The sequence below is a fragment of the Ictalurus punctatus genome, chromosome 2 (genome assembly GCF_001660625.3).
Source record: "Ictalurus punctatus breed USDA103 chromosome 2, Coco_2.0, whole genome shotgun sequence".
NCBI classification, from domain to species: Eukaryota; Metazoa; Chordata; class Actinopteri; order Siluriformes; family Ictaluridae; genus Ictalurus; species Ictalurus punctatus.
Window position 1 is genome coordinate 17,343,015 of NC_030417.2, and position 20,342 is coordinate 17,363,356.

Consider the following 20,342-nt stretch of genomic DNA (forward strand, 5'->3'; position numbering starts at 1 on the left):
TAATTGTAATAGTTCTATCAAGTTGAAGTATGACACTTCCCCTAGATTTGATTTCACTGGTGGAATTAGACAAGGCTGGCCCGTCTTCCCTTATCAGGTTTTAATTGCTTCCTATATTTCTAACAGTGATCTTTGTGGTATCTCTGTAAAATCTGTAATAATGAACAATACTGAAAATGGTGCATTAAACATTTGAACAGCACATTTAAAGTCAACTGGATAAGACATTTTGTTAATAATCTTGTCCCTAACCATATTTTCTCAAAACCAGGTGGCATAAGGGTTTTTAATTTTTTTTTATTATTAATTTGCAATTACAACAATATTATTTATTTATTTATTTATTTATTTATTTATTTATTTATTTTAAAGGGGTTATAATTTGACAGTGATTTTATAAAGAAATGCTTTTGGTCTGGTCTCTCATTTTTAAACACAATTTCACACCTCACATATAATCCATCTGGAATAATAAGGACCTGTCATATAAACCAAATCTCTTCTCTTTGACAGTAGGTTTAGAAATTGTATTATGTTTCTGGCTCAAGTTTTCAATCAAAATGGATCAATTTGTAATTATTCAGATTTAAAAAAATGTTTTACAACATGGAATTCCTATAACTCCAAAAGAGCTTGCCATCAGGGCTGATGTAGTACCATAGGGAGTTGTTATGCTTTTCAAAGGGTTTTGTCCTGTGATGATTTCTCTTCCATTTGTGAATCATTTATAGGCAAACAGTGTCTGTTCATCAAACTAAATCAAGAATGAGTCTCCATTCCTTATGTTAGTCGTTCTCAAACTGAGGGCTGTGGCTCCTTGGGGTGCCACCAGGGGGGCCACATAGAAATTATAGACAAATATTTTAAAATATATATATGTAATGTAATTTTTGGTTTTCTGGAATATGAAAAAAACTAATGGTGATTTTTTCATTATATATATATATATATATATATATATATATATATATATATATATATATATATATATATATATATATATATTAGCACAGTAGCATATTCATAAATGTAAATTCTCGAAGTTGTAAACCTCTCTATTTTGGTCTTCAAATGTGAGCTTCAGAGTAATTTTGAGTCTATTGCACAGCAAGGAAACTTAGAAGCAGTAAGCACTTTTGCTGTGTATAAAGACTTTGGGATCAATTGGTACTAATATTGGTGTCTGTGAACGACTTTATGTACTTTAAGGACTTTTTATATTTGTTTGTGCTTTCCTTCTTTTCTCCTGGCTTGTTTATACTGTGTTGTGTTTACACTGGCATAAGAGATTTATTTATTTATTTATTTTCTGAAAAGAGAAAGAACACCGTTGCGAATTGAGACGCGGCCATTTCACGTTAACGTGCGTGCATCAGTGGCCACGTGACTTGTGACGTATCTGTCCGAGTCCTGCTAAAAATCCAGGAGGGAGCGCGCGAGCCGCTACGCGAGGAGGCGACCTCACACCTCAAGAGTCAAGCTACTGAAAGTTTTCTCCGTGTCCAGTCTGTTCAAGCTCGATAAATAAACACTTTTTTACGACGTCTAGACACACCAAAGGAGCACAGGAGGTAATTACACAGCTTTTTAATCTGATTTTTTTAAAACGTGTTTTAATTGAGAGACTGACGAGTTAGAAGCTGATGCTGTTTTTTTTGTTTTCGTCAAAACGCGTCAAGATTCTTTCTCAGAGGGGTCAATACTTTGGCCAAAGATCACTTTCCACCAATAACTTATGTTTTTAGTAGTATAAAGGTGGCGAGAACTTTCCTCAGTTTCTCCTGCGTTTAGCTGTTTTCTCTAATGTTAGTTACCCACTACATTCATTCATTTATGTTTTGTTTAAGTTAATACAAACTTTACAGTTATAAGGATATTAAAACAAAAATAAAAATCGTAACATCATCAGCTATAAACTCCTCTTTACACAGAAAACGGAGACTGTATTATACTCTTACAGTGTTACAGTATTGGTGTTGCCAAATGCATTCTCCTAAAGGTGATGGAAGTCGCCACATGACGTCACAAGTCAAATCTGCATGTTATTTGAATCGTCATGGTCATTTGCATATCACAACAACATTTGACATGAAGAACGAAGCTTTTCAGAAGAATAGATTAGTTTTGTTAGAAAATAAGTGATTTATAACTAACGTTTTATAGAAAGAAGTCGTCTTTGGTTACAGTCCCACGATTTATTTGTGTACTTACAAAGAGCTGTAATTTCTTTCAAGGACACAGATAAAAATAAAGCACTGGTAGTGAGGAAAGTGATTACAAATGGAGTAACTCGCATTTATTACTGTAAATATCGCCAAGAAGAGCGTTTAAAATGAAGTGCGCTGTTGGGACAAAAATGGTGATCAGTGATTGGTTGTCTGGAAGAATAGTCATCAGTGATTGGTTGTCTGGAAGAATAGTCGTCAGTGATTGGTTGTCGGGAAGAATAGTCGTCAGTGATTGGTTGACTGGAAGAATAGTCATCAGTGATTAGTTGTCTGGGAGAATAGTCGTCAGTGATTGGTTGTCGGGAAGAATAGTGGTCAGTGATTGGTTGTCGGGAAGAATAGTGGTCAGTGATTGGTTGTCGGGAAGAATAGTGGTCAGTGGTCGGTCAATGGGAACAACAGTGTTCAATGATCGGTTGTCGACAAAAGTGGTGATTAGTAATTGGTCATTGGGGACATTGGTGATTAGTGATCTGTTGTTGATAGCAATAGTGATCAGTAGTAGTTTGTCCAGATCAATGATTGGTCCTTGGGAACAAAGGTGAGCCAATTGGCTGTCAAGAACAGCGGCTATATATAAGTTGTTGGGAACAAAGGTGATCAGTGATTGGTGGTTGGTTACAATGCTGACTAGTGATTAGTCATTGGCACTCTCTCAGGCTTTACATGCTGGTGGGTATGTTTGTTTTAGACTTTTATTTATTTATTATAAAGAATTATTTTGCCTAGCATTTACACATCTTGTGTTCAGTTCCCTTAAGGCTTCTGTAGTTTATTGAAACAATTCCGTAATACAACTTTCTCAGATTTTTTTTCAGTTCTTTAAAAAATAGGAAGGAATAGTCGTTTTTCTTGGCCATGTCATTTACTAAACCTGGTATAGAAAATGCTGAGCAGTATAAATACTTCAGATTTTTGTTACAGATACCAGCCTCCTTTCCTCGTTGGACGAAATCCAGTGCTTGAACTTGGTTTTAGGGTCTCTGGTTGTTCTATTCGTGAAACCTGAATATCAAGTACTAGTGAAAAAAAAAAAACACATGCGTTATGCAGATATTTATTATAAGCTTCACCATGTTTCCCAGTGTGAACACACTACTGGCACCACTCTCCAGTATGCTGATTTTCATTATTAATTTGACCTTTTGTCCACTACTTATCAAAACGGGCTGGTGAAGACTTACAATAACAAAACGAAGTTGTGATGAGGAAACTCAGAAAACTCAAAAACTGCAAGAAGATGTGAAAAATATTGTGAAACTAAACCGAACCATTTTGACCAACAGTACAAGACTAACGGAAAAATAGGGGCAGGATGGAGAGCATTTCTGTGGTTTGACAGACGATCATAGATGCTTTGCCTTTATAAACTCCCGAATAGCAGCGAGCAGCAGGGGAGAGTTTGCTGAACGAGTTCCATTCGGAATAAGGTTTTGGGTTTCTGAATTGAAAATGCCGATTTATGAAGGTCACGTCATTTCTGTTGCATCCGGAGCTGCAGCTTTACTGTTTCACTTCCAGGGAATAACTACTAACCACTCTCCGGTTCTCATTTATGACGGGATTTCTTTCGAGGTTAACCTGGGCGTGCTACTCTAAAACATTTTTCACGATTTCCTGTTGAAGCGTTGCCCTTTTTGTGAACTACAATAACAGAGCAGCAATAAGGAGATTACTACAGAGAATAGAGCTTTTATGCAGCTCTCTTACACAGAAATGGATGTTGTTGCAATCCATCAAGTACATCAGATTTGTTTCCAGAACATTTGCTAGCCGCCTCGGCTGTATTCAGCACACTGACCTTAACCGTGTGATGTCAGTGGTCACAGTGCTGAGTGGATTCCCCCATTTTTCTCCACAATTTGGTCCACCTTCCAAGTTCCCAACCCACCAACATGGTCGGGTGAAGGCCAACACATGCTTCCTCTGAGACGAGCGAAGCTATCCTGCTGAATCTTGACCTGCTGGGTCACACAGAGGAATGCACTATCTGCCCTCTTCCTCATACATGAGCGCTCAGATTACGGATTGTTACAGTCTGTTGCAGAGTGGCAGGACGGTACTAAAACGCTTTCTCGCTGCATGCTTGTCCTTGCAATGGGCCTCATTCAACAGGACGGATTTATTCATAAATCATTTGTACGAACGTTTACACGAGAAATTTGGTATTCGTGAAAATCCTTTTTCATTTCCTGTTTATGTTCCTGAGTGTGTCTAAGTTTATGCATAAGAAGACTAACTAATGTAAACCTTGAGTTAATGAAACTTTTGTGCAACCCAGTCTTTCATATTAACAGTATTAACTAAAGAAATATTAAATATGAAAAGAGATAAAGAAAGCAAGTCCTAAATCCATAAACTATGACAAATAAGACCAGTCTTTAAAAAAAAAAAAAAAAAATTTTTTTATTACAGCCAGCACTAACTCAGTCCCTCCAGGATTTTCTGTTTTTTTGCGATCGCAGAAATTATGGAAACTCTGTGGTATTCGGAGGATCTTGCAATTTAAAAAAAAAAATTACCTGAGATTTTCTGCAGATTTGGGCCAAGACATGTCATGCAGCGTCATCACAATGCATCATGTAACCTCATCACATCAACACGCATTAAGCCAAAGCCCTCTTCGGTTCATGTGCGTCGAACACGAATACAGCTGAGCGGTCTAATCTACCAACAAACATCACGGCAAAAGGCCGAGCAAAACTACTTTTGTGCAGTTGCACTTTTGCCAGTTCAAGTGGTTTCCCACAAAAAACAAAATACAAAATACTGAAAATTGCATCGTAAATTTAGAAAAAAGCCACCGCAAAATCGAACATTTTTGGCCGCGACGATCACAAACAAGAAAACAAACAAAACTGCGAAATCCTCTGCAGGCTGCTTAGTGGCTGATAAGAGACCGATCCGGTATGTCTCAAGCTGCAATATATACGGTATTAAATTATGATTTTTTTTTTCCTTCTATATTTTCCTGTCAAACTACTTTCTTTTCTTCACGTCATATTGAATTGAGCTTTTCTGTAATTTACCTTCAGATTTTGGCCTTTCAGGTGCTGTAATGTTTTTTTTTTTATTGTCATGGACGCAAGTCAAAATGACTTTCACCTCTACCTCTGAGAAAGTCCGTTTCAGCTGTTTGAGTGTTGCCTTTAATGGAGGTTTGTGGGAGTTACCAAATGCAAATCGACTGTCCCGTGTATTTTACAAGCGATCGGCGTTCATCAACATGGAATTTTTTTTTCCCCCCTGACGGTTTTCCTGACCGCGTGCTGCCTTTGTAGTGACTCAGTGCTCTATCACGTATTTATACTCACAACTGCACCAATGTGCAACGTGTACATCAACGCCGTTTATTTGCCAAGTACACAAAGTACAAACCAAAAAGTTCCTTTTGTGGTGTTGCCGACATATTCAGTAGAAAAAGATAAGCTTGTGGTTTGGGTTTAAATGAAAGAAATGCAGAATACGAGCCAGTTGTAGCCGAACCGTTTCACTAATTTTGATGTTAATGACTTCTGGCTGGGTTTCTGCATCACGAGTACTCAATGTGTGTACGATTCCATAAGTTCACTTTTAATGGACTTGGATCAAAGGTGAAAGCTACACCTTAATAAAAAAAAAAAAAAAAAAAAAAAAAAATCAATGCAATAAAAAAGTGGTTTCCACTCTGGCGTCATACCAGGAAAGTTACTGCTGATTTAAAAGCCCCTTCCTGAGTCAGCATCAAAGATTGTAGTGTTTTAAGTGTTTAATTAAGTGTACAGCTCATTTGTTCCCGGGTTATCTGTTTCATCACCGGCTCTGTGCTGGGAATAGTTCTCAGCATGTCTCTTTTCTTCTTCGTCGACTGTGATGTAAAGTGCCTTGTAACTCTCACTTGGTGGAATGTTACCTCACCCTCTTCCTCCTCCTCTTCCATCTTTTTTGCCGTCTGTCTGCGCTTATTCATTCGTTTAAACGGTCTCGCTGGAGCCAGAAAATGTGAGCGAGTTGAGGTTTTCTGTCTCTCTCTCTCCCCCCTCCCCTCTCTGTGTCTCTGTCTCTATCCGTCTCTCTGCGTGACTCATGTGGGTGTTGGGCTGAAATAGTTTGGTGTAGTTTTACATTCCTTATATAGCCCGTGGAGAGGGGACAAGACGTAAAGCCTCACCCCCGCCACAAGGCCGAAGAGTCGGAGGGTCGCACTCGTTTCCAGAACCAGCGTTCCTCGTACTTTTCCTGGCTTTCCAGCGGCTAATTTGGCCCTTTCTGTGAGGTACGTTCGCACTGTTCGAGTCATTGAAGTCAGACTTGGTGGTGGAGCGGATCGGCTGCAGGGGCGAAGGGTCTCGTAATTCATTCTGCCAGAGAGCAAGTGTCATTTGGGACTGTTTTTTTTTTGTGTGTGTGTGTGTGTGTGTGTGTGTGTACTTTAAATGGCTTTGGCACACGTCTTTTCAGGAATCTCAGATCTTCTATGTTGTGTATTATAGTTTGTAGACTGCTTTGTCAGAACTTTGTCTTGAATATTTTGTTGCACAGTGGACCTTCTAATGCCTCGCAGTTTTCTCAGATTCCGATAATATTTTAATCCTTGTAGTCAGCGGTTCTCAAATCTCCAAACCTTGATAACTCCAACACAAATAAGTCTATATATAATATATAAAAATAAAGTTGACATGGACCTGACATGTTCTGTCAGGAGTTTTAAAACCTTGAAGGCACCAATAAATTCCCTGAAACATTTGTATAATGAGTATTAATCTATAATAAATACTTGGATTACATTCGTACTAAGTGGATCTCTGGAGATTAAAGACGCTCCCTGAGTTACGGTTTATGACGTCACAATATGACGTGCGATAAGGTTTATCGTTCTGAGTAATTCTCACAATTCCGTTACAAAGACTTGCAAAGGTTAACGACAACTGTAGCTTTTATGACGTGCTCAAAATAAGCTGGCCGACTTCCCACAGCGAGTGAATCTCAGCTTTAAATAACGGAGAGAAACTCCGAGCACGTTCGTACACTGCGACGAGTCCAACGCGAACGTGTTACTGATGATGTTTAGAAGTGTTCATGATGATACAGTGCATATTGAGTAATGCGGTATATCATTAAAAAATAGATTGGCATGAAATAGTTGTTTTTGTTTGGGTGTGTTTTGTTTTTTTTGTTTTTTTCTGTTTGATGAATAAGTGCATGACTTCAATCCTCGAAGTTTCCCCATGGCAGTTCCGGTAGTTTTTTAAACTGTTTAAACCCTTAAATCAGTACAGAATCGTTTGAGACTGTAATCGGCTCCTAATGGCCAGTTTGACTGCCATCAGTTTCATTCTCGGGACGTGATGCAACAAACAGGCTACATCAGGAGCAACTGATTAAGTACAGCGGGAGAGACGTTATACTTTAGTGTCTAGTATAAAGCTACTATATGACGTCGTTAGACTTTGAAACAGGTTTGTAAAACCTCTAATGATGGTTTAATTTAGTGTGGGGTTAGGCAGCTCATGCGGTGTCTGGCAAATCGGCTCATGAAGTTGCGAGAAATGTATGAAAATTGCAGACGTCAGACTTTTGAGTCGTCGCTGAGAAATGCGACTGAGTCCACTTAGCAAAAATCTTGTTGAACAAAAAATAAAGCAGTTAGCAATAGCAGACTGTTTAAGACATCGGCTTGTCTGGGTTTTGCTTTCACTCCCTTTTTGGTGGTTATTGCACTGTGATGAAAGACAACCATCCTTGATCTCTCTCCACTCATCTGTCCTCCCTCTCTCTCTCTCTCTCTCTCTCTCTCTCTCTCTCTCTCTCTCTCTCTCTCTCTCTCTCTCTCACTGTCTCTCACACACACAGGCCATGAACGTTTACAGCGTGACGCTCAGCGGGCCGGCGCCGTGGGGCTTCCGACTCCAGGGAGGGAAGGATTTCAGCATGCCTCTCACAGTGTCCAGGGTGAGTGTAATCCATCTTGCCTCCCAAAAAGAGCTCGACTTCACTCCCAACTATTAATCTGTGGAATTTTTTCTGAAGACGTCACCAAGAAGAGCGCCAGCCGAGCGGGAAGGCTGGAAGACACACGCGCACACACACACACACACACACACACACACACTCACACTCAGCAGTTTTCCCCAAAACGTTTCCACGTCAGCTTCTCTATCACTCGGTGAATAAATGTTATTTGGACGTGACCAAAACTGCAAGTAGGAATGTGTTCGTATATTCGGCTCACAGTTTTTTGACTTTATGGTGATGTGTATCTTTTTAAGTGTCTGTGAAGCTCAGATGATGGCAACTACTTAGGAAGCCTCCTCTCAAACGAAACGCAGATGGCAAGTGACGTGTAATCAGTGAATTGTAACAAAAATTGCACTATTGTGACTGTTGAATATGAATATTATACATTTACAAATGTAATAAATTTAGGAAGACACAAGCGAACAGCCAGATATGAAGCTCATAGACACGAGTGAAATCAGGCTGCTACGTTGTTTACATTTGTCTCTATTTTTCCCGACCAATTCTGAAATTTCCATTGTTTCTGAATATTGAATTGAATCTGAATACAGGTACAGATATAAATATTTGGAGGCCTAAACAGATAGTAGAATTGGGTTACACCAGCATTGACAAATGACTGTTGAAAGATTATTGAACAGTGAATGTAAGCTAGATAAGGACAGATGTTTGGCATTTCTCACCGATGTATTCCTTAAAAGCTGTACTCGTCAGGATGGTCGTCCCCTCCCCCCTACCCCGCATGCTAATAGAAATGGAGCACTGAACACACTCCTGTGGCCTTGAGGCACTGTGTTCCTGCTGAACAGAAATCACAAAAGCATCAAACAAATCCTGAAAAGGAAATGCAACGAGAGAAATAACGAGAACCGTATGCTTCCAGCCCGGCGAGGGCCGTTTCAACACTCACATTCCTTCTCAAACATGTCACTGCTTGATATCAAACCCATAAAAGAAGGCTCTGCGCAACTCTCTCTCTCTCGCCTCACATGGATATGTTGAAGGTTTGTTTGGTTTCTCAGGATGCCTCCTCCTCCGCTAAAGGTCATCGAATCTTGGTTTATTGCTGCCTCCAAAGCTCCAGATTGAACACGACACTCTTTCCTTCCCTTGTATGTGCAGCGTTAGGATGTAAACCTGTTTGCCAAGAGTAGCAAAGAGTGCCATCTTGAAAAGGTCTTTAATGAGTACTACAAATGAGCAAATGGCTCAATCATGACAATGTTAGAAATGCATGAATGAACACTAATAATAATAAAAAATATATATAATATATAATATAATATGTATGTTACATTGACTAAAGCCTTATATCAAACAACAAAATGTAAATCCTTCTGTAAACTTGGCTTCAGTGGTTACACTGGCATTTTGGAAAGAGACTGCGTTCCAGTTGGTGGAATTGCAGGTGGGAACTTGTGGTCGACTTCAACATTTATTTCTACATTGAACGGGATTGCTTTGTGTTTTTTTTTTTTTTTTTTTTTTGTCCCCCCCCCCCCCCCTTTTGTTATTGTTGTTGTTTTGTTGTCTTTTACACTTGCGTTTTTTCCTCTCCCAGACTCCGAGATGTCTGAGCGCCGAGTTTGGTATTTTTCGGGAGGTGTGAACACTGTGCTCCAAAGATATCCCATCCTCAGTTCTCTTGAAAGTTTGGGTCGGGCTTCACTTCAAACGAACCACGGCACAGTCCGCATCAGGGGCGGTAGCCGTCCATGCTTGGCCTTGCGTACCGAGGAACACGATTGGTTCAACTTCTCACATTATTTCCTGTTTCTACTTTTGTGAAGCAGCGGAAATTAGAGCACAGCGTGGGGGGGCACGTCTCATGTCCGCCTTATGAGATCAGCTCCTGGTTTGCAGGTGTTCCTGCATCATGATTTCCAAAAGGTATTTTTCTTTGTTGCTTGAGCTTGCCTGAGATTTATGAGCCCAGAATCAGTCTTGGGTTCTAGATTCGAGTATTCAGACCAAATGTGAAAGTGACCCATTTTTATCTAACTAGGGCTTGGTGAAGCAGTATAGTGTGAGTAATGCAGTACACAGCTCTCATGAAGCTTTCCTATCTCAGTAGCTGAAATTTGAGCTTGTTCTAACAGGACTCGCTGCTTTTAATCCATATTTACACAAACTTCATTGTGAATCGTTGTTCATCCATGGCAAGGGATTTTTTTTTGGGGGGGGAAACGCCACAAAAATGATATGAACATGACACAAATATTGTTTTACCCTTGTGCCAGAAATGATATCATTTGATAACATCTTTCCCTTTTAGACTGTCAAACACAATACACTGTAACGTCAGTCATCTGTTTTCTTGTTTCTCTTCCCTCACGCCATGTTTTACGATTGGATTTATGACTCTTTATAAGCTCCACTCAACCTGGAGCCTCTTGCATCTGTTTTGCCACCAGACAGGAGCTACGGTTGCGATCAGTGACCGAAAGGATCACCTGGATGCGAGGTAGACCTCGGTGACCTCACCTGTCCGAGTGACGAACAAGTGTTGCGTAACAGTTATTGCAAGCGTGTCTGTATGTGCTCTCTCTCTTTCACTTTCATCGTGGTCTCTGAGACTTTCTCTGGGTTTCTCTTGTCATCTGGCGTTTGAACACGTGACTCTCTAATATGGAAAAGAGCTTAATAATGAAAACCAGTCGCTGATCAGGGGGACGTCTGTAATACACCTCTCCTCAGTAATAATACTAGGGCTGCAACTAACGATTATTTTCATAATCGATTAGTTGGCCTATTTTTTTGTTTAATCAGAAGGGGGTGCAAACTTTCAGTGCCCTTTTTTTTTTTTTTTTTTTTTAAAGTTTATTTAAAATAGAATCCACAAACTGAGTGTTACAAACATAATCTTCAGACTTCAACTGTACACAATTGTCCAATTATATATACACGACTTAAAAGAACCCAATACACAGACATACAGCAGAATATATATTATTCATTTAGGACTGTAGTTTAATTCAGTGCTTTTTGTGCATCCATAAAATAATGTATAAATACTTATATAAGCTAATATATAAGTTTATATTATATAATCGTATTTACTAGAGATGCACCGATGTATCAGCTGATAAAGGCTATTTTTCACGCTATCGGCCGATAGTTTAAAAACATCCGCTGATCAGGGCAGATTATATCCTGTCAATCAAAAGAGGGCGGGAAAACACATTGATTTGGTGCTGAGTGTAAAGATGATGTCTCTTGTGTGGAATGATGACAAAACTGCAGTTTGTAAGCTCTGCACTGCACTGCATTTACACCGGAAGTGAGCAGCAGTGAATCAGGAGTTTCAGCGTAGAGTCTATCCCCCCCCCCACGCTGCTCACACTGAATTAAAGGGCCAGTACACTGTTGAAAGATTTAAATGATCGGTATCGGTATCAGCTGATATCACACGGTTATCGGTATTGGCTTAGAAATTTAGTATCGGTGCATCTCCAGTATTTACGCATTACTTCTTATAAAAAGTAATGTTGAGTTAAACAGTAAACTGAAGAAAGTTATTGTCGGTGACTCTGGGTGTTCGCTAAAGCTAGCGGCATCACATTATGTGCGTAGGACGTCATGCGCTGTCGACTAGGAAGCGGCTTATTCTTCCGGTTGGTAAAAAACCGCTAGAGATCCTTTTGAGACTATATATTACTTTTCTAAAATTCATACACTAGATAGTTGAGTACATAGTGTAAGTGTATAGTACTTCATTTGTGACACAACTTTTAATATTTACTCTCCGAAGCGCGTTTTCGGAACAGAAGTAACGTAGTGAGTAAACACACCCCGTGCCACGCGCAGACCGACTAATCAATAATGAGATTCGTTGACATCGATTTTCATTGTTGCAGCTCTAAATAAAACTCTCGCATCCGAACAGCAATATAATGACCATCGGTGGAGCAAGTTTCTAGTGGGTTCCCTCAATGCCTGAAGTGTCTTGATGGCATCACATGCTTTAGAGCAGAGCATACCTGCAGATTAGAAGACCGAAGCAGAACAAACACACTACGCCTCTTCCGTCCTCACCACCTGAGAGACATTGTAATGAATTATTAGTCACTCATGTTTGAGACGATGCTAGACTGACGTGACGGGAACAGTGACTGTTCTCACAGGAGTGACTCTTGCACTGAGTCAGAACAGCCTTACTGACTGCTGTTGACTTTTCTGTCCTTAACGGAAGAGCTAGGTTTCTTCTCAGCGTGGTGGAACAGAGTGGGGTGACTGGTCTACTTCTCCCCTCCTTTTCCTTCCCTCTTATGTGTGTATCCATCCACGATCAGAAAACATTCCATGCCTTTATGATGTATAATCTGAGCTGTAAGTGATCAGATCGTCTCTGTCTTGGTCGAATTGCAGATCTTCATTCGGAGTTCTCTGCCGTGCGTGAGCTGTCTGTAGGATCTCCCTGATTAGCATGCATTTCCAGCATTCCAAGCATTTTTAGCACTGCCATCCCACTCCTGACAACACACAGTGGCCTCTTGTGTCCTCCCTCGGTCATCCTTGAGCCCCCCCCAGCCCTTGGAATGAGGCAAGGATTGTTTGTTTGGAAGAGTTCATACACGCCTGTGACTAAAGAAAAAGTTTACGCAACATTTCCAACAGATGTTTAGTGTTAGTTTCTACTTTTGTGATGGATCATTCATCTGGTTCGCGTCAACATATTCTGTCTGAACATGAGCTGAGCTGTAAATATGATGTAACCGTTCGGATACGTTCTCACATGTCCCTCTCGGTTTTATCCTCGATTATGTCTTTATGCCTTCATGTCTTTACGGCTCTTTTCTCCCCTGCGTCCCTGAGCCCGCATTACTCCTGACGTTTAATGATGTGCGAGAGACATAAATTTGACAAGCGCTCAGCACGAAGTGCTTGCGCTCATAAAATCAGTCATTTGTTGCTGATCTGATTCCCAGCCACGTCAGGATTCGAGGCTGAATTTTTGAAACAAGTATTTGTGGGGGGGGGGTGTCTAGTTTCTCACGTAAGAGCTCTCCGAGCTCTCGTAGCTCGGCCCTGCAGGGTATTTATGGATCTGACACAATGGTGTATTCCAGCCCCCCACCGAAAAAGGCAGTGGAAGAAGTAAAACTGAAATGTGACTAGAATGAAGTGCTTGTGCTGAAGGTGAATCGGTGGTGTACAGATGAACCAAGGTGAAATGTAAAAGGCACTTGAGCATTGAAGGGGCTTCTTCAGTATGTTAAAGCCATCATGTGCCCTGGTATTCGTGTTACGTTGGCACTTTCCTACCTTTTTTAACTTTAGAAGGTGTCTCCTACAGTACGTAATGGCAGATGTGTCCTGCTGAATTTGCGCCAATGTTCTGATCTCTACGTGTGAAAGGACATGCTTTTTATCAGTACCGAAGGAGTTCACGGTGTCGTATGAAAGGCCCGAGCTCAGCACTTCGCCGCTGTCCTGCTTTGAGTGGAGGAACAGCTGCTCTGAACCTGAGCCCAGGACGCAGGTGCTTCTGTCCGTCAGCACGGCCCTCGGAGCCTCATCGCTCTCCTCAGTGTCCTCCTTCATACGTTTCATTTGTTCAGCTTCTCAAAACCTTGCACTCCCACTCACGCTTTCTGTCTTGTGTTTTGGATTTGGGCTTACCTTCTTAATCTCACATTCTCGGGTTGTAGTTTCTCTGCTGCAGTTGTTGTAATACGCAAGAAAAGTGCTGCTACTCCCTGGAGGGGAATTATTTTCATATAATAGTAGGGTCTGGAGTGCATTATTCCACTTACACCACAGCGATTTGCCAAAGATCGCAGTGTTTAATTAATTACCGAATGACACGTTGTACTTTTTAAAGGTTTATCGTTCGATTTAGTGTTGATTAACATCCGCGAGACAAGTTATTTTCTGTTCTCACCGATGTTATAGCTGTGATAAACACTCTTGAGCTTTCCGGTAGTAAACTGTCCTGAACTGGGAAGCTGATAACATCACAAAGTGCTTACAACCGAGACTCCTTTCATAAATTAACGTCTCCTTAAAAACGTCTTCTCGTTATAACTTTGTTAAACAACACGTTAAAAAAAAAAGGTTATTATTTTTATTAGTCTTGGATTATGTGGAATGTCCACTGTACAAGTCCCAGTGTATGAGCTGTTACTATAATAACAACAGCGAGTGCATTAATACAAACTTATCGTTAATTTTACAGCCGGAACTACTTTTTGAGCCTTGCTATTATACACAAGTTTTCATTTTCTTGACCATGATACAAGAGGAGTAAAACCCTTTGGAAGGTGTTGTTCTGGTGGGGTAATAATAACTCCACTTGATGTTCGATTACTTTCCTATAGCAGCATGCCTCTGAGTGATTTATTTCTTATTTAGACAATTCTAAGCTTTATGCTAAGCCAAAACAGGTAACGTGAACTATCTGCACAAAGGACAGGAGACTAAATGAATGCTAGTAAAATAAATGCTACAATATATTTATTTAATAAGAAAAATGATAAGAAAGCTGTGATCTGTTGTAGTCCAGACCGAGGGCTGAGAGGATTGTGGACTTGCGAGGCTGTAAAACTCTGGGTGGAGTGTCGAGGGAAGGATTCAGGACAGGAAATGACTGAATGCTGCAAGCGAGGCCTTGTGAACTGTGTGTGCTACAGATATTGAATGCTGTGCTGCTGCTTCGCAAGGAGCTGAAGGTCATGTCGGAGGCGTTGCTCAAACACACGCGCCGTCAAAGCGTAGTCTGATGAAACCAGATCACCTGCGACAATAGAAGCACTGCTGTGGGACTGAACTTTGTATCCAAGAAAACTCCATGGCCGAGCTGCGGACACGACTTACTCGCGTCTAGTCATTAAGGTTCACAATAAACCACTCTGAAGACTGTTGCATGACTCGGCAGAATAATCTCCAACGTTTATTTTCCACGTTGACTCCACGAGTTCACAAAATAAAGTAAAAGTAGAGACAGGAATACAACCTGGAGACTCACTGAAGCAGGGATTCATTTGGTAAACAGCTCACCGTCAGCATGGTTATAGCAGGAGCTCTTTGTCGAGTCATGTTTTTACATTAATCCATTTGTAAACAAAGTCTTTTGCTCTGAATCTCTGCACTTGATGGAGTCGAATGAATTTTGTATACGCCGGAAATGGTGATTCATTTGGTGTCTGCAGTTTAAGAAATTGATTCTGTATTGAAGCAGGTGTTGCTGCTTTGTTTTGACTGACAAAGGCTTCGCCAGTTAGCTGTTGACTCTTGCTACAGGTCACGTTCAGCCAGATGTTCGCCTCTGGAGTGAAATTTGTTGAACTCTTTGTGGACATGGTGTCAAGATTGCTTCTTGTTTTTTGAGTCTTTGTGATCTGGATTCCTCAACGGGAATAATTTGCCTTTGGGGCAGGAGTCGTGACGTCCTGCATCCAGCACTGTGTTGGAGTTTCATATAGTTTCTCACTGCTCTCATGGACCTGGTACTGGGGATCCCTTCTACAGGACTAACTCTAATCTCGATCACCTGTATAGAAAATACAATCATTTATCATGTTTTTTGTCCATTTATAGTTACCTGTAACTTTGTGGAATGTCCATGAAACAAGTTAGTTCCTGTTCTCACTTGCGTTATAGCAGCTGTAAACGCTCGTTCTCTCACCAGCCTCGCGTTTGTGTGTTGTGGAGACTCCAGATGGAGTAAAAGTAATGGCACCTGTGTAATATCAGTGTATAGTAACTTTATTTATATCACTATTAGATTGTCACAACACTCATCCCCAGATCATGTGCATCAATGTTTCTGAGAGTCAAGCTTTTCATTCCTCGTTTTTTAAACTCATTACACATACCATCTGAGCCCGAAGTTTTCCATGGCCCAGATCTCACAGAACATAGCGAAATGTCTCTGCTCTGCATGTGCGCTGTGATCTCCACTTAACTGAGATCGACCCCGTTCTCATCTTTGTTTTCCCCTGAGGGTGTATTTCGTCTCTTCATCTTCAGTTCAGTAGAGTAACAGAATACACCAGTGTCCGTAGACACCGAGTCAGCATTTAACATCCATCCACGTACACACGGTATACATTTCCTGTACGTGACCCGCTACTCAATTATCCATCGATGCCACGGACTTCTATAGACAGACTGTTTTTACTGTCTGAACATCGCCGTAGTGCTGTCGACTCGGTCTTATCCTCGCCTTGTCCTTCATGTTGCCTTTGCACAAAATCCACTCGCTCTTCCCGGTCTCAAGGGTGTGATTATGAACTGACGATAAGCCGTGTCTTATCTAGCGCTCTTGGCAAGCATAATGCACAAGAGAAAACACTGTGAGGAACAACTGTAGGATCATTCAGATGTGTAGGTTTTTTTTGTTTAAAAAAAAAAAAAAGATTACAGGCTCACAGTATCCACATTTCTCTGCATTGTTTTTCTTTGTCGTTGGTGCAAATGTCCCAGAATGCAATGCATCTATAAGAGATAGTTGTGCAGAGTTACAGCAGAGACTGACCTCAATGGTCTGAGCAGAGACTGACCTCGATGGTCTGAGCAGAGACTGTCCTCGATGGTCTGAGCAGAGTGTACAGATGAGGGAGTAGTGGCCCGACTGAAAGACTAAAGCACCGCTGCATCATTCTCCTGAGGTAGAGCTGAATCAAGGGTTAAATCTCACTGGCACCACTATTAACAGGAAGTCATATGGCATTGTGGGTAATGTAGGACTTGGGGATTCCCCGACGCAAGACGACACCATAATGAAAGCCGTGTCGCTGAAATTGCTCGGTTTAAGTTTTATTTACTGTGTAAACCATGTAATTGCACACTTTAGCGTTCGGTCATGTGCACCACGAAGATACGAATAGACAGCGTTTACATGCAGAACTATTGATCAGTGTTCAAGTTGTGATTAACAACTTGATTTACTCGTTTAGTGCTTAACCGGTTTCTTGGTTGAGCCGGTTTTGCCAACCGAAAGCATACTCCACAGACAGTCAGAAAGCACCGAGTGGCTAAACAGTAAGTGCTATAAAATATATAAAACTATTTGCTCTTAGAAGAATTATTCACACCAGTGTGTTTGCTTATGCGGTGGCTAATGCAAAATGAAGTGCTTGGTGGGTTGTTAGTGATATGACTCATGCTAATTTTATGTGTCTCCGTGTGTGTGTGTGTGTGTGTAGCTGACTCCCGGGGGAAAGGCAGCTCACGCCGGAGTCGGAGTGGGAGACAGTGTGGTGTCCATCGAAGACTCCAACGCTGAGGAGATGACACACGTTGAGGCACAAAACAAGATCCGAGGCGCATCTGACTCCCTCACTCTGACACTCAGCAGGTACACACTCAAACGCTTAATAGTACTCCAGTTGAAGTGACATTCGTCACTCGAGTAAACACTTCCTGGTTTTAAAATGCAGCTTGGGGGTCGAAACTTCGGTACTCCCGAGGTTAAAATCCCTTTTGTGTCTGACAACAACTTCTCAAAAATGTGTTCCAAAGAAAGAAAGAAAGAAAGAAACAATTTGGATTTTTTTCTTTTTTTTTATCCACAGGGTTGTGTGCCCTTAATGCCATGAAAACTGCTGTAAAATATTTTTCAGATTAGGTTCTCGTACCGTGGACTTTTCTAACCGTGACACTCCCAATTTACCGTTTCTTCCATGATAAACAGATTCATTCCCAGTAAGGTGGAGTGGGTTTTATTTTATTTAAAAAAAATTTTTTTTGTGTTTTTTTTCTTTTCCCCTTTCCCCCTGCTGAAATTCTTCTGATATTAAACCCCTGAAGGGCTGATCGCACTGGGACAGATCTCCTTTGTCTGTCCAACTGAGATTAAAATCATTAAACGTACAAATCTTTATCTTTATCTGATTTTTTCGATCGTGTGAACTTTTACTGCACTGACCGCTGGCTGGTCATTTCTAAGCGAAGATCTATGCCAGATATGTGGGACATATGAGTGAATTTTTCAGAAAAATTGCAATCCAGGAGTCCAAGGAGAGCGAGGTTATAATCGTGTGAAATGTGCTCTTTTAGTTCAAAGGCTTGAACGATTCTGTGGTTTGAGTAATGGGAAAACAGGCTTGCCCGGTAGTCTCACACATACACAGCGTCTCCCTCTGCTCTTCATCCTCGAGAGCTCTGTCATTATCCCGCCGCTGTTGTATCAACACACATGCATGATGAAAAGCCTTCATAGCGGCCCAAGCCACACGCTTCTCCTTTTTAGGCATGAGAGGAAAATGGCTGCCTTGAGAATTACTCCGTAAACCCCATGCAGCAGTTAGCTAAGGCTAGTGTAAGTGCAACGAGTCGAGGTAACTGAGAGTGACATCAGTACAAGTCGTGACCTGGCACACCCATAACGGCGTGGCGGTCTTTTTTAGCTCGAGTCTAGAGCCAGAGGATTTGCTTGACTTCAAAACCAAAGTTCATTACAGAGATGAGGCTTCAACTGGCTGTGGGAGGAAAAGGGTGTGCAGTTCAAAGCATAGAAACCTCGGGAAAAGGACCAGTACAAGAGTAATGTTGAATTCTCGAATCTGATTAGTCAGAATGTTCACTGATTTTTCTATAACATCAAGTTTATATTAATGCACTCGCTATTGTTTCTATAGTAACAGCTAACACTTGTATGTAATCGGTGTAAGGAAATGATGAACATTAGGGCTGGGTATTGCAACCAATTTGGCGATTTGATTCTTATATATATGGTTTCGATTTGTTTCGAATTCGATTCAGTATTGACTGGTTATCAATATTTCATTTAAAATGTTAGATTTGCAGACACGGAATCCATGTTTTAATATAAATGCTGGTAACTGAAACCCTCCTGCTTAGCTACATCACTGAAATATACACTTACGTTACCAATAAGGCCTGCACAATTATGTTTCATTACTTTTACTTTGAGTAACATTGTAACAAGAAATCATAAATGTGTGCATGGGGAGCACAAACTGCACACTGCAGGTTATTGGAGGGGAAAAAAAAAAAAACTTGAAACATTTTAAAAGTGCAACAGTGAAATTCATTAACGACTTGAAACGTGTTTAAGAAATAAAACCGTTTTCATAATTCAAAACATAAAAGAATCTTCAGGACGAGAGGCGAACTACAGTTAATATTCACATACTCAAGTAAATCACATGCATTAAGTAAGGATATTGTTTAGTTAAATTGTAGATTGATTAAAACTCCGAGAATCGATATTTTTTTTTTACCCAGCCCTAATTAACATCTATGGAAGTGGAATCTATGGAAATAATTGCATTTCTCTGTACCATGACGATCTGCATAACCAAGAACAGGAATTAACTTGTTTCATGAACATTAAATGAAATTACGGTTGCCTCCAAAATTATTGGAACGGCAAGGCCATTTCATTTGCTGTAGTCTGAAGACTTTTAGTCGATCAAGATGACAAATCAATATCGGCTGTAAAAATCCCGATCCTTTCTCATGAATGAATTTAGAATTTCAGCTTTTATTTCCTGGTATTTATATGCAGATGTGTTAAACAACACAGAACACCACACATTTTGTAGGCGAGCAAAAATATTAGAACATGTGACTGACAGGTGTTTCTTGTTACCCAGGTGTGTCCTGTTTGATTTGTTTAAACAAAAAATCTACTCTTGGTTTTAGTCTTCAGATTCACCTGTGAAGACTGTATTTGTTGTTAAAAAGGATACACCAGCATAAAGATCAGAGAACTGTCTATGGGAGAAAAGCAAGCTGAGAACAGGGAAAATCAGTCAGAGGCACTGCATAAACATTGGGTATAGCCAATGGTTTCAGTGCTGACTGCATAAATAGATGTGCTGGTCGTTTGATAAGTAAGAAATTGTAATTGTTGGCAAGTTGCTGTGGTATAAGAGGAATAAAACACTTCAGGACATGCTGTTATAGGAAAATAAGCAACTTCAGAGTTAAGAGTAACGACGCTTCAACATTACAACTCCATGGTGGAGTATTTTAAAAAACACGTGCCTCAGAGTGTTTTATTTCATGCTTACACATCGTTCATCAGTTAATATGATGTGTGCCAGTATTCAATAGAGACACATTCACAATTTTTACAAAAAGTGTCAAACTTAAATGAACATGCAAGGGGTCATTTAAAAAGTATTTTCGGTGTTGGTGCTAGGG

At 40.5% G+C, this 20,342-nt stretch overlaps 1 protein-coding gene across 7 annotated transcripts in view; it reads left to right on the plus strand.

The window, feature by feature from the left end:
• The first annotated feature begins 1,411 nt into the window (after positions 1-1,411).
• Positions 1,412-20,342, plus strand: part of pdlim7 (PDZ and LIM domain 7) — a 44,966-nt gene continuing 26,035 nt past the window's right edge. For 3 of the 7 annotated variants that reach the window (XM_017490155.3, XM_053688530.1, XM_053688531.1), the window contains exons 1-3: positions 5,882-6,483; positions 8,061-8,159; positions 17,375-17,526. In XM_017490155.3, coding sequence (XP_017345644.1) covers positions 8,064-8,159; positions 17,375-17,526 — 248 coding nt within the window. In that variant the 5' untranslated portion in view covers positions 5,882-6,483; positions 8,061-8,063. Of the gene's footprint in view, positions 1,572-5,870; positions 6,579-8,060; positions 8,160-17,374; positions 17,527-20,342 lie in introns of those variants that run through there. The other 4 variants (XM_047151168.2, XM_047151169.2, XM_053688529.1 and 1 more) reach the window with 4 other exon arrangements.